Below are 15,500 nucleotides of genomic sequence, written 5' to 3'. Positions count from 1 at the left end.
TGATGCGTGTAGTTGGTTGGAAAATGGCTGTGTGGTTATTTGTGTCTATGTACTCTCCTAACATAATCTAATGTTTTGCTTTCGCTGTAAAGCCTTTTTGAAATCGGACAACGTGGTTCGATTCAGGAGAAGTGTATCTATAAAATGGTGTAAAATAGTCCTATGTACCAACTTTTTTATAGTCTCCACATTGACTCTGTACCGGTACCCCTGTATATAGCCTCCACATTGACTCTGTACCGGTATCCCCTGTATATAGCCTCCACATTGACTCTGTACCGGTACCCCCTGTATATAGTCTCCACATTGACTCTGTACCGGTACCCCCTGTATATAGCCTCCACATTGACTCTGTACCGGTACCCCCTGTATATAGTCTCCACATTGACTCTGTACCGGTACCCCCTGTATATAGTCTCCACATTGACTCTGTACCGGTACCCCCCTGTGTATAGCCTCCACATTGACTCTGTACCGGTACCCCCTGTATAGAGCCTCCACATTGACTCTGTACCGGTACCCCCTGTGTATAGCCTCCACATTGACTCTGTACCAGTCCCCCTGTATATAGCCTCCACATTGACTCTGTACCGGTTCCAACCTGTATATAGCCTCCACATTGACTCTGTACCGGTTCCAACCTGTATATAGCCTCACTAGTGTTATTTTACTGCTGCTCTTTAATTGTTCCTTTTATTTCGTATTATTAGTAGTATTTTTTTTAAATGCATTGTTGGTTAAGGGCTTGTTAGTAAGCATATCACTGTAAGGTGCCTGTTGTGTTCAGAGCATGTGAGAAATACAATTTGATTTGACTTGAAGCATGGTGGTGGCAGTATCACGTGAATAATACATTTTGATTTGTCTTGAAGCATGGTGGTGGCAGCATCATGTGACTAATAACATTTGATTTGATTTTAATTAAAAATACATGTTTTATCATACCTGTGGTATACCATGGCTTCCAGCCAATCAGCATTGAGGGCTGGATCCACTCAGTTTATAATGCAGATTTTAGTACCATTTAACAGTGTTAAGAAAGACCAGATAATCTGAATGTCAAGGTTTCTCATATTCTCACCTGTCATCACAGTCATCCAGCTCTCTGGTGATTCTCCTTCAGAGTTGTTACACTTGTAGAGTCCTTCATCTGACTTGGATACTGCAGGGATGGTCATCTCTCCTGTAGTCTCAGTCCTGATGAGGGATCCATCTTTGTAGAAATCAGCTGTGAGGTTAGAGGGAGTTCCCTGATATCTGCAGCGCAGAGTCACAGAATCTCCCTCAGTCACAGGAAGGACAGGGCTCTCCAGGATCACAGCTCCATCTGTATATAATATATAAACATCATATATAAACAGGTCTCTCCAGGATCACAGCTCCATCTGTATATAATATATAAACATCATATATAAACAGGTCTTTCCAGGATCACAGCACCAGCTGTATATAATATATAAACATCATATATAAACTGGTCTCTCCAGGATCACAGCTCCAGCTGTATATAATATATAAACATGATATATAAACAGGTCTCTCCAGGATCACAGCTCCAGCTGTATATAATATATAAACATCATATATAAACAGGTCTCTCCAGGATCACAGCACCAGCTGTATATAATATATAAACATCATATATAAACATAACATCAGCTCTCTGAAACCAGATGAACCACTAAACACTATAATGTTAGTAGATGGTGTTTGTGGACATGCCAGGTACTGTGATGTTGACAGCATTGCTGTGTTCTCCAGACCCAGACTCACACCAGTACACTCCACTGTGTGATGGTATTAGTGACACGATGCATGAAGACCCTTGTTGTTTTCCCCAGTCAGTATGACACTCTGCAAGGATTCCTCTCGATGTGTTCCTCACCACTCTCCATCCAGCAGAGTTCCCCTGAACCTCACAGCTCAGAGAGACAGACTCATATTTAAAGAACTGAGATCTGTCAGGACTGACACTCAGAGAGGCTGGAAGAGAGAGATCTGAGGAGAGAGATATCTTAGAGAGGGAAGATCATGAGAAGAGCTCCTTTTAGCATAAAAATACATGTTTGTCATACCCGTGGTATACGTTTCTCATTTACCACGGCTTCCAGCCAATCAGCTTTCAGGGCTGGAACCACTCAGTTTATAATGCAGGTTTAAGCACCACTTAACAGTGTAAAGAAGGACCAAATAATCTGAATGTCAAGGTTTCTCATATTCTCACCTGTCACAGTCATCCAGCTCTCTGGTGATTCTCCTTCAGAGTTGGTACACTTGTAGAGTCCTTCATCTGACTTGGATACTGCAGGGATGGTCATCTCTCCTGTAGTCTGAGTCCTGATGAGGGATCCATCTTTGTAGAAAACAGCTGTGAGGTTAGAGGGAGTTCCCTGATATCTGCAGCGCAGAGTCACAGAATCTCCCTCAGTCACAGGAAGGGCAGGGCTCTCCAGGATCACAGCTCCATCTGTATATAATATATAAACATCATATATAAGCAGGTCTCTCCAGGATCACAGCTCCAGCTGTATATAATATATAAACATAATATAAACACGTCTCTCCAGGATCACAGCTCCAGCTGTATATAATATATAAACATCATATATAAACAGGTCTCTCCAGGATCACAGCACCAGCTGTATATAATATATAAACATTATATATAAACAGGTCTCTCCAGGATCACAGCACCAGCTCTATATAATATATAAACAGGTCTCTCCAGGATCACAGCTCCAGATGTATATAATATATAAACATCATATATAATCAGGTCTCTCCAGGATCACAGCACCAGCTGTATATAATATATAAACATCATATATAAACAGGTCTCTCCAGGATCACAGCACCAGCTGTATATAATATATAAACATCATATATAAACAGGTCTCTCCAGGATCACAGCACCAGCTGTATATAATATATAAACATCATATATAAACAGGTCTCTCCAGGATCACAGCACCAGCTGTATATAATATATAAACATCATATATAAACAGGTCTCTCCAGGATCACAGCACCAGCTGTATATAATATATAAACATCATATATAAACAGGTCTCTCCAGGATCACAGCTCCAGCTGTATATAATATATAAACATGATATATAAACAGGTCTCTCCAGGATCACAGCTCCAGCTGTATATAATATATAAACATCATATATAAACAGGTCTCTCCAGGATCACAGCACCAGCTGTATATAATATATTAACATCATATATAAACATAACATCAGCTATCTGAAACCAGATGAACCACTAAACACTATAATGTTAGTAGATGGTGTTTGTGGACATACCAGGTACTGTGATGTTGACATCATTGCTGTGTTCTCCAGACCCAGACTCACACCAGTACACTCCACTGTCTGATGATATTAGTGACACAATGCATGAAGACCCTTGTTGTTTTCCCCATTTTCTTCCACAATCTGAACCCTCCCCAGAGACTGTGTATCTCTTCACTCTCCATCCAGCAGAATTCCCCTGAACCTCACAGCTCAGAGAGACAGACTCTAGTTTAAAAAACTGAGATCTGTCAGGACTGATGCTCAGAGAGGCTGGAGGAGAGATAGAGAGAGAAAGAGAGAGAGAGAGAGAGAGAGAGAGAGAGAGAGAGAGAGAGAGAGAGGGAATTATTAAATATAGGCCCTCGAGCAGTAGAGCCTGTATTGGAACAGAGATGTTGAAACACAGCAGAGAACCTATTCTCAAGATGTTTAACCTGGTGACGAGGGTAGGATACCATTAGTATCTATCTACTATTTAGTGATACTAAATCAAATTTCGAATCAAATGTATTTATAAAGCCCTTCTTACATCAGCTGATGTCACAAAGTGCTGTACAGAAACCCAGCCTAAAACCCCAAACAGCAAGCAATGCAGGTGTAGAAGCACGGTGGCTAGGAAAAACTCCCTAGAATGGCCAGAACCTAGGAAGAAACCTAGAGAGGAACCAGGCTATGAGGGGTGGCCAGTCCTCTTCTGGCTGTGCCAGGTGGAGATTATAACAGCACATGGCCAAGATGTTCAAATGTTCATAGATGACCAGCAGGGTCAAATAATAGTAATCGCAGTGGATGTCGAGGGTGCAACAGGTCAGCACCTCAGGAATAAATGTCAGTTGGCTTTTCATAGCCGATCATTCGGAGTATCTCTACCGCTCCTGCTGTCTCTAGAGAGTTGAAAACAGCAGGACTGGGACAGGTAGCATGTCCGGTGAACAGGTCAGGGTTCCATAGCCGCAGGCAGAACAGTTGAAACTGGAGCAGCAGCACAACCAGGTGGACTGGGGACAGCAAGGAGTCAGTCCTTGCTGTCCCCACCTATCATGAGATCTGGAGACAAGGCTTTATATTCTAACAGAGATGCTGAAACACAGCAGATTGAGTCTATTCTCTAGCTGTTTAACCTTGGGATGAGGGTAGGATACTATCCTGAGACCTGGAGACAAGGCTTTATCACTCCTAGATACACAAAGGGTGACATGTTTGACCCTGTAAATATAGAGACATCTCTGTAGTGTAAGGTAGGTTGGGTTAGTGTAGGGGTAGGTAGGGTTAGTGTAGGGTAGGTAGGGTTAGTGTAGGGTAGGTAGGGTTAGTGTAGGGTAGGTAGGGTTAGTGTAGGGTAGGTAGGGTTAGTGTAGGGTAGGTAGGGTTAGTGTAGGGGTAGGTAGGGTTAGTGTGGGGTAGGTAGGGTTAGTGTAGGGTTAGGTAGGGTTAGGGTAGGGTAGGTAGGGTTAGTGTGGGGTAGGTAGGAGGTAGTTTAGGGAGTCAATAGGTTGTATATAGATGGCCCTCTGTAATTAGATAGGGTTTGTGTATCCTATATAAGCACTGTGGGTCAGGTGACTAGAGAATGAGCAGCACTTCCTGCTCCAAATATGACTCAGAGGTATTTATCTCCAGGATTTTCAAGAACAAGCAGCAGGAATTCTTGAACAACCTGTTGAGGAGAAAATCTGCAATTTGTTTGGTAATAACATGGTAACATAGAGGCAGTAGATTTATCTCCAGATCATGTCCTGGTCTGTCACAATATAATAGAGACAGTAGATCTAGCTCCAGACAGAGAGACAGGACAGAGAGAGAGCAAGAGAGAGCGAGAGAGAGGGGGGAAGGGGGAATCAGAGGGAATCAGAGAGAGAGAGAGTTGGTGTCTGACTATCACTACCCTGACAGCTTTTTGACTCGATCCACCTTTCGGTTACTAGTCCAACGCTCTAACCACTAGGCTATCTGCCACCCCAGGCTATCACTGCATTGTTGTACTGCAGACCTGATTAGTGACACCCCGCACAGGGTTGGAGTAATAGTCAACATGTAGCTATTTGAGTCTGAATGGAGTTATAGTCATTATGTAGCCATATGAGTCTGTATGGAGTTATAGTCATTATGTAGCTATATGAGTCTGTATGGAGTTATAGATATTATGTAGCTATATGAGTCTGTATGGAATTATAGTCATTATGTAGCTATATGAGTCTGTATGGAGTTATAGTCATTATGTAGCTATATGAGTCTGTATCTCACATCACAGAGTAACACTTTCTACCCTGTGATGTGTTGCAGGTGAGAGCAGCTAGAACAGGTGGAGATCCATTATGGAACCTTCTAAGAGAATAAGGACTGGAGACATGAAGAACCAATGAAGAGACCAGGAAGAAATGATACTATTATAGAATAGGTGATGAATATAGATAAATGTTACTATTATAGAACAGGTGATGAATATAGAGAAATGTTACTATTATAGAACAGGTGATGAATATAGATAAATGTTACTATTATAGAACAGGTGATGAAAATAGATAAATGTTACTATTATAGAACAGGTGATGAATATAGATAAATGTACTCACCTCCACCTTGTCCGAGGCTACAGTATACCAGTGTACTCAACAGCACTGAAACACACAGAGAGAACTATCACTATGGTACATGATGTAAACACTGAAATACACAGAGAGAACTATCACTATGGTACATGATGTAAACACTGAAACACACAGAGAGAACTATCACTATGGTACATGATGTAAACACTGAAACACACAGAGAGAACTATCACTATGGTACATGATGTGAAACACACAGAGAGAACTATCACTATGGTACATGATGGAAACACTGAAACACACAGCGAGAACTATCACTATGGTACATGATGTAAACACTGAAACACACAGAGAGAACTATCACTATGGTACATGATGTAAACACTGAAACACACGGAGATAACTATCACTATGGTACATGATGTAAACACTGAAACACACAGAGAGAACTATCACTATGGTACATGATGTAAACACTGAAACACACAGAGAGAACTATCACTATGGTTCATGATGTAAACACTGAAACACACAGAGAGAACTATCACTATGGTACTTTCACGTCCTGACCAGCAGAGGGAGTAGTTGTTTAGTATTATGGTCAGGACGTGGCAGAAGTACTGGGTATGTGTTTGTCTAGTATTTCTGTTTCTATGTGGGTCTGTGTGGCTCCCGATCAGGGACAGCTGGTTATCGTTGTTCCTGATTGGGAGTCATATATTAGGAGTGTGTTTGTCACCTGGTTTTTGTGGGTTGTTTTATTTTGCACTGCTGTAAGTATCTATATAGCCTGTAGAACTGTCGGTTTGTCCTTGGTTATTATCTTGTTTTTCCGTGTTCTCATTATTTAATAAATTATGATGTTGAGCACGCAATCCGCTGCGCCTTGGTCTTCTCTACAGTACGACAACCGTGACAGGTACATGATGTAAACACAGGGCTGTACCACAGATATTAATTTCCTTAATAGTCTGTTGACACATTTGTGTGTCAATCTAATTAACATAATACAAACATCCCCAACAAAATCATTCAGTTTAAGAGGTATCTATTTTTTTGCTTTCACTCCAACACATCCCCTATGATGGCCTTCCGCATCTGCTGTAGAAAGTGTGTTTTGCTCTACGACCCCCACAAGTGTCACAGGACTCATCTGAAGGTAACCCATACAAATGAATAGAAGTATGGAGATATATATATATGTATATAGATATTAAACCTTCATCTGAAGGTAACCCATACAAATGAATGGTAGTATGGGGTCTGATACCATGGAGACAGCTAGTCTAACTGGGGTCTGATACCATGGAGACAGCTAGTCTAACTGGGGTCTGATACCATGGAGACAGCTAGTCTAACTGGGGTCTGATACCATGGAGACAGCTAGTCTAACTGGGGTCTGAAACCATGGAGACAGCTAGTCTAACTGGGGTCTGAAACCATGGAGACAGCTAGTCTAACTGGGGTATGATACCATGGAGACAGCTAGTCTAACTGGGGTATGATACCATGGAGACAGCTAGTCTAACTGGGGTCTGATACCATGGAGACAGCTAGTCTAACACCATGGAGACAGCTAGTCTAACTGGGGTCTGATACCATGGAGACAGCTAGTCTAACACCATGGAGACAGCTAGTCTAACTGGGGTCTGATACCATGGAGACAGCTAGTCTTACCGGGGTCTGATACCATGGAGACAGCTAGTCTAACTGGTGTCTGATGCCATGGAGACAGCTAGTCTAACTGGGGTCTGACACCATGGAGACAGCTAGTCTAACTGGGGTCTGATACCATGTAGCCAGCTAGTCTAACTGGGGTCTGATACCATGGAGACAGCTAGTCTAACTGGGGTCTGATACCATGAAGACAGCTATTCTAACTGGGGTCTGATGCCATGGAGACAGCTAGTCTGATACCATGGCGACAGCTAGTCTAACTTGGGTCTGACACCATGGAGACAGCTAGTCTAACTGGGGTCTGATGCCATGGAGACAGCTAGTCTAACTGGGATCTGATACCATGGAGACAGCTAGTCTAACTGGGGTCTGATACCATGGAGACAGCTAGTCTAACTGGGGTCTGACACCATGGAGACAGCTAGTCTAACTGGGGTCTGATGCCATGGAGACAGCTAGTCTAACTGGGGTCTGATACCATGGAGACAGCTAGTCTAACTGGGGTCTGATGCCATGGAGACAGCTAGTCTAACTGGGGTCTGATACCATGGAGACAGCTAGTCTAACTAGGGTCTGATACCATGGGACAGCTAGTCTAACACGGGTCTGATACCATGGTGACAGCTAGTCTTACTGGGGTCTGATACCATTGAGACAGCTAGTCTAACTGGGGTCTGATACCATGGAGACAGCTAGTCTAACTGGGGTCTGACGGTAATGGAGACCGCTAGTCTAACTGGGGTTTGACGACATGGAGACAGTGTTCAGTGTGTCAAATCGGAGGGCCTGTTGTCCGGACCTCTGGTAGTCTCTATGGGGGTGCCACAGGGTTCAATTCTCTGGCCGACTCTCTTCTCTGTATACATCAATGATATCGCTCTTGCTGCAGGTGATTCTCTGATCCACCTCTACGCAGACGACACCATTCTGTATACTTCTGGCCCTTCTTTGGACACTGTGTTCACAACCCTCCAGACGAGCTTCAACGCCATACAACACTCCTTAAGTCAAATCAAATGTATTTATAAAGGCCTTCTTACATCAGCTGATATCTCAAAGTCCTGTACAGAAACCCAGCCTAAAACCCCAAACAGCAAGCAATGCAGGTGTTGAAGCACGGTGGTTAGGAAAAACTCCCTAGATAGACCAGAACCTTGGAAGAAACCTAGAGAGGAACCAGGCAATGAGGGGTGGCCAGTCCTCTTCTGGCTGTGCCGGGTGGAGATTATAACAGTACATGGCCAAGATGTTCAAACGTTCATAGATGACCAGCAGGGTCAGATAATAATAATCACAGTGGATGTCGAGGGTGCAACAGGTCAGCACCTCAGGAGTAAATGTCAGTTGGCTTTTCATAGCCGATCATTCAGAGTATCTCTACCGCTCCTGCTGTCTCTAGAGAGTTGAAAACAGCAGGTCTGGGACAGGTAGCACGTCCGGAGTTAAGTGGCCTCCAACTGCTCTTAAATGCAAGTAAAACTAAATGCGTGCTCTTCAACTGATCGCTGCCCACCCCTGCCTGCCCATCTAGCGTCACTACTCTGGACGGTTCTGACTTAGAATATGTAGACAACTACAAATACCTAGGTGTCTGGTTAGACTGTAAACTCTCCGTACAGACTCACATTAAGCATCTCCCATCCAAATCTAGAACAGGCTTCCTATTTCGCAACAAAGCATCCTTCACTCATACTGCCAAACATACCCTCGTAAAACTGGCCATCCTACCAATCCTCGACTTCGGCGATGTCATTTACAAAATAGCCTCCAACACTCTACTCAGCAAATTGGATGCAGTCTATCACAGTGCCATCCGTTTTGTCACCAAAGCACCATATACACTACCCACTAGTGCAACCTGTATGCTCTCGTTGGCTGGCCCTCACTCAATATTCGTCGCCAAACCCACTGGCTCCAGGTTATCTATAAGCCTTTGCTAGGTAAAGCCCAGCCTAGAGAGCTAGGTGGAGACTCTTTTAGTGTCTAGAGAGTTAGGTGGAGATGCCTTTAGTTTCTAAAGAGTTAGGTGTCTTCCTGGCTCCTTCCTGTGAAATGATCTACATTAAAGTTTAAATTTAGATACATTTGTGCCTACAGGGTATTTCTGTCACGACTTCCGCCGAAGTCGGCCCCTCTCCTTGTTCCGGCGTCGTTCGGAGGTCGACGTCCCTTATTATGTTCCTTATTTAACCTTTTTGGGATAGGGGGCAGTATTGTCACTTTCGGATGAAATACGTGCCCATATTAAACTGCCTCCTACTCAAACTCAGAAGGATATGGGATATGCATATTATTAGTATTTGGATAGAAAACACTCTAAAGTTTCCATAACTGTTTTAATGATGTCTGTGAGTATAACAGAACTCATATGGCAGGCAAAACCCTGAGAGAAATCCAACGAGGAAATGAAAATCTCAAGTCCTTGCCTTTCTGATACACAGTGAGTTAGGACTCAAATAGCACTTCCTAAGGCTTCCACTAGATGTCAACAGTCTTAGATTGGAGTTTGAGCCATTTATGGTAAACACAGGCCGAAGGAGAACGCTGATATCCAGGTAGCCTGAATATCACATCAGTTCAGAGGGCGCGTTCATGAGAGAACTCCCTTTGTGTTCCAGACCGTTTTTCAAGGCAATGCAAACGTCCGGTTGGAATATTATTGAAGCTTCACGTTCTCAAGGCCCTAAAGATTGATGCTATACAACGTTTGACATGTTTGAACGAACGTAAATAGATATTTTTTTGACTTTCGTCATCACTGTTTCCCTCGCGCGCCGTACACTTGGAGTAGCTTACTGAACGCGCAAACAACATGGAGTTATTTGGACATAAACCATGAACTTTATCGAACAAAACAACATTTGTTGTGGACCTGGGATTCCTGGAAGTGCCTTCCTGGAAGTGCCTTCTGATGAAGATTATTAAAGGTAAGTGAATATTTCTAATGCTTTTGTGAATTTAGATGACTCCAAGATGGCCGGTGTCTGTAATTGCATGCTGTTTTTTTCTGAGCACAGTACTCAGATTATTGCAAAGTGTGCTCTTCCAGTAAAGTTATTTTGAAATCTGTCAACGCGATTGCATTCAGGAGATGATAATCTATACATCTTTAAACAGTTTAATATTTTATCAACGTTAATGAATAGTATTTTTTAATTTGTTGTGCTGATTCACCGAAAGTATTGGAGGGAAAATATTTTCTGAACATCACCGCCATTGTAAAATGCTGTTTTTGAATATAAATATGAACTTGATAGAACAGAAAATGCATGTATTGTCTAACATAATGTCCTAGGAGTGTCATCTGATGAAGATTGTTAAAGGTTAGTGCATCATTTTAGCTGGTTTTCCGCTTTTGGTGACGCCTGTACTTGCATTGAAAATGGCTGTGTGTAATGTTTTGTCTATGTACTGTCCTAACATAATCTAACTTTATGCTTTCGCCGTAAAGCCTTTTTGAAATCGGACAACGTGGTTAGATTAAGGAGATGTTTATCTTTCAAAGGGTGTAAGATAGTATGTTTGAGAAATTTGAATTATGATATTTGGTAGTTTTCAAATTTGGCGCCCTGATATTTCACTGGCTGTTGATTGTGTGTACCGCGGGTGGGACGCTAGCGTCCCACGTAGCCCATAGAAGTTAACCTTTCTGTTTTGTCCGTGATTGTTAGTTTTCAGTGGTTGTAGAAGGTGTTCTCCTCACTGTATTGTTTCTTGTTGGAGATTTTGCGTGTGTTTATGAGTAAACTAGACTGTTTCGCTCAAACCTGTGTCCTGCGCCTGACTCCGCTACGTCTCCAAACCCAGTTTATCACAGAATCACGGACCGATTCAAATGGAGTCAGCAGGTGCAGCCAGCCCACCCATCCGTCGTCAGGATCCAGTGGGATTCGGCTCTCGCTCCCGGGAGCGTATGACGGAACCTACTCCAGCTGGAGCTCTACCTGGCAGCTGTTCAGCCGGCCCCTACCTGACTGAAAAAGCCCTGGAGTGGGCCAACGCAATCTGGGGATGGGAAGGCCCAACTCTGGATGACTATGAGGACTTCTCCCGCCGCTTCCGGGCAGTCTTTGATCATCCACCTGAAGGGAGAGCGGCGGGGGAGCGCTTGTTCCATTTGAGACAGGGGATGAGGAGCGCTCAGGAGTTTGCGCTGGATTTTAGAACTCTGGCGGCGGGCGCGGGATGGAATTAGCGGGCCCTGATCGACCACTACAGGTGTAGTTTGTGAGAGGACGTTCGTAGGGAGCTAGCCTGCAGGGACACCACCCTCAACCTGGACCAGCTGGGATTGCCAACTACTAGGTTTATCCGGGGTTTTGGGCAGGTGGCGGCTCCCATTACCTCCTTGCTGAAGGGGGGACAGGTGCGACTGCAGTGGTCAGCTGGGGCGGACAGGGCTTTTGGTCACCTGAAGGCTCTGTTTACCACGGCTCCCGTGCTAGCGCATCCTGATCCCTCCTTAGCGTTCATAGTTGAGGTGAACGCGTCCGAGGCTGGAATAAGGGCTGTGCTATCTCAGCGCTCGGTTACGCCACTAAAACTCCGCCCCTGTGCTTTTTTTTCGAAGATGCTCAGTCCGGCGGAGCGAAACTATGACGTGGGGGATAGGGAGTTGTTGGCCTGTTGTCGGGGCCCTGAAGGCGTGGAGACATTGGCTTGAGGGGGCTAGACACCCTTTCCTCATTTGGACTGACCACCGAAATCTGGAGTACATTCGGGCAGCGAGGAGACTGAACCCTCGCCAGGCTAGGTGGGCCATGTTTTTCACCCGCTTTGTTTTCACCCTTTCCTTCAAACCAGGTTCCCAGAACGTTAAGGCAGATGCACTGTCCCGGCTGTATGATACAAAGGAGCGGTCCACGGAGCCCACTCCCATAATTCCAGCTTCTTCCTGGTGGCACCGGTGGTATGGGAGGTGGACGTGGACATCAATCGGGCGTCACGTGCAGAGCCCACTCCCCCCCAGTGTCCAGTTGGGCGCTTGTACGTTCTGTTTGATCTGTTGGGCTCACACGTCACCCTCCTCTGGTCATCCTGGCATCAGTCAGACGGTGCGCTGCCTTGCTGGGAAGTACTGGTGGCCCACGTTAGCCAAGGACGTTTATGTCTCCTCCTGTTCGGTATGCGCACAGTGCAAGGCACCTAGACATCTGCCCAGAGGGAAATTACAACCCCTTCCCGTTCAGCAACGACCGTGGTCACACCTATCGGTGGATTTCGTGACGGATCTTCCCCCGTCGCGGAGTAACACCACGATCCTGGTCGTTGTGGATCGGTTTTCTAAGTCCTGCCGTCTCCTTCCTTTGCCCGGTCTCCCTACAGCTCTACAAACTGCGGAGGCCCTGTTCACCCATGTATTCCGGCACTACGGGGTGCATGAGGACATAGTTTCTGATCGGGGTCCCCAATTTACGTCTAGAGTCTGGAGGGCATTTATGGAATGCCTGGGGGTCTCGGTCAGCCTTACCTCAGGTTTCCACCCCGAGAGTAACGGGCAAGTGGAGAGAGTCCCCTGGGCGGAGATGGCCCAAAACTCCCTCTTCTACCAACCTATCCCCTTTTCAGTGTGTGCTTGGATATCAGCCGGTCCTGGCACCATGGCATCAGAGCCAGATCGAAGCTTTTGAGGTGGATGAATGGTTTCGGCACTCGGAGGAGACATGGAACGCCGCCCATGTGCAACTACAACGGGCCATCAGGCGGCAAAAGGCGAGTGCCAACAGCCACCGCAGTGAGACCCCGGTGTTCGCACCGGGGGATCGGGCCTGGCTCTCGACCCGAAACCTGCCCCTTCACCTGCCCTGCCGGAAGCTGGGTCCGCGGTTTGTGGGGCCATTTAAAGTCCTGGGGAGACTGAACGAGGTTTGTTATAGGTTACAGCTTCCCCCCTGATTACCATATTAACCCCTCGTTCCATGTGTCTCTCCTCAGGCTGGTGGTGGCTGGTCCGCTCCAGCAGTCTGAGGTGCGGGAGGTTCCTCCGCCCCTTCTGAACATCGAGGGGGCCCCGGCGTACACCGTATGAGCCATTATGGACTCAAGGCGTCGGGCGAGGGGCCTTCAGTACCTCGTGGAGTGGGAGGGGTACGGCCCGGAGGAGCGATGCAGGGTACCGGCGGAGGACATCCTAGACCCGTCGTTACTACAGGAGTTTCACCGCATCCGCCCGGATCGCCCTGCGTCCCGTCCCCCGGGCCGGTGTCGGCGCGCTGCTGGGACCGCGCGTCAAGGGGGGGGTACTGTCACGACTTCCGCCGAAGTCGGCCCCTCTCCTTGTTCGGGCGGCGTTCGGTGGTCGACATCACCGGCTTTCTAGTCACCACCGATCCATGTTTCCCTTTTCCTTTTGTTTTGTCTTGATTACACACACCTGGTTTCAATTCCCTTATTATGTTCCTTATTTAACCCTCTGGCTTACCTTTCTGTTTTGTCCGTGATTGTTAGGTCTCAGTGGTTGTTGGAGGTGTTCTCCTCACTGTATTGTTTCTTGTAGGAGATTTTGTGTGTGTTTATGAGTAAACTAGACTGTTTCGCTCAAACCTGTGTCCTGCGCCTGACGCCGCTACGTCTTCAAACCCAGTTTATCACAATTTCAGAAAGTTGTTAGAAGACATTTTTACTGAAGATTGTAACTATTTTTTATTAATGTGTTTTCCTTTGTGTTGTTGTGTATATGAATGTGTTTCCCTTTGTGTATTGTTGTGTATATGAATGTGTTTGTTGTATTTTGATGTGTATCGTGGTACAGTTCTCATCTGGAAAAACAACAATATTGTAGAAGAAACGTGTTCCTAATATTTTGGACATTCAGTGGATTACACCATACAGATATTGAACCATATAGATATTAAACTATATAGATATTAAACCATATAGATATTCAACTATATATATATTAAACCATATAGATATTAAACCATACAGATATTAAACTATATATATATTAAACCATACAGATATTAAACCATACAGATATTAAACCATACAGATATTAAACCATATAGATATTAAACCATACAGATATTAAACCATAGAGATATTAAACCACACAGATATTAAACCATATAGATATTAAACAAGATAATCACAGAGTATAGGACAGATGTGCTCCATCTCACCTTCCGCGACATACAGACAAAGAGAGAGAGAGAGAGAGAGAGAAAGCGAGAGAGTGTACTTACAGAGCTGCCAGCAGAGTGGTGTCAGTTCTCTCATGTCTTGATGCTGAGTGAGACACTGTGATCTCCAGTTATAGACTTATAGACCCTCCTCCTCCTCGTTCCTGTTCTGACACACTGAGACCCTGACCCCCCTAGAGGAGGAAACAGTAGACTACCAACAGAGTAGCCAGCAGAGTGGTGTCAGTTCTGAGTGAGACTGATCTCCAGTTATAGACAGTACTCCTCCCCCTTCCTGTTCTGACCACACACACACACAAGGCTGCTGACGACATGATGAAACAGAAGAAGAGAGAGTAGATTATTTTGTTGATACTTCCTCTACCACTATATTTCTTCATTGTCACTTCTCCCACCCCTGGACTACGGTCATATACGTTAAAGCCAACCATTCCCATCTGCTCATCTGTGTTATTCTGAGAGGCTTGACCTCTAACCCCTACTATCAGTCACTACTGTAGATCTGAGAGGCTTGACCCCTAACCCCTACTATCAGTCACTACTGTAGATCTGAGAGGATTGACCCCTAACCCCTACTATCAGTCACTACTGTAGATCTGAGAGGATTGACCTCTAACCCCTACTATCAGTCACTACTGTAGATCTGAGAGGATTGACCCCTAACCCCTACTATCAGTCACTACTGTAGATCTGAGAGGATTGACCTCTAACCCCTACTACTGTAGATCTGAGAGGGTTGACCTCTAACCCCTACTATCAGTCACTACTGTAGATCTGAGAGGATTGACCTCTAACCCCTACTATCAGTCACTACTGTAGATCTGAGAGGA

The 15,500-nt window shown here is 45.1% G+C and overlaps 1 protein-coding gene across 1 annotated transcript; it reads right to left on the bottom strand.

The window, feature by feature from the left end:
• Positions 1 to 1,601: 1,601 nt before the first annotated feature.
• On the bottom strand, positions 1,602 to 14,834 carry LOC115194781 (Fc receptor-like protein 5). The gene is made up of 5 exons (XM_029754711.1): positions 14,713 to 14,834; positions 5,876 to 5,920; positions 3,312 to 3,572; positions 2,225 to 2,467; positions 1,602 to 1,998 (listed from the first exon to the last, which is right to left on the bottom strand). Exons 1-5 carry the CDS (start codon positions 14,744 to 14,746, stop codon positions 1,697 to 1,699), a joined length of 885 nt encoding a protein of 294 aa, XP_029610571.1. The 5' UTR covers positions 14,747 to 14,834; the 3' UTR covers positions 1,602 to 1,696.
• Positions 14,835 to 15,500: the final 666 nt, after the last annotated feature.

This window comes from Salmo trutta, chromosome 5, assembly GCF_901001165.1.
Source record: "Salmo trutta chromosome 5, fSalTru1.1, whole genome shotgun sequence".
Taxonomy (NCBI): Eukaryota; Metazoa; Chordata; class Actinopteri; order Salmoniformes; family Salmonidae; genus Salmo; species Salmo trutta.
The sequence above is the reverse complement of the archived record's forward strand: the minus strand, read 5'-3'. Positions and strand labels throughout refer to the sequence as shown.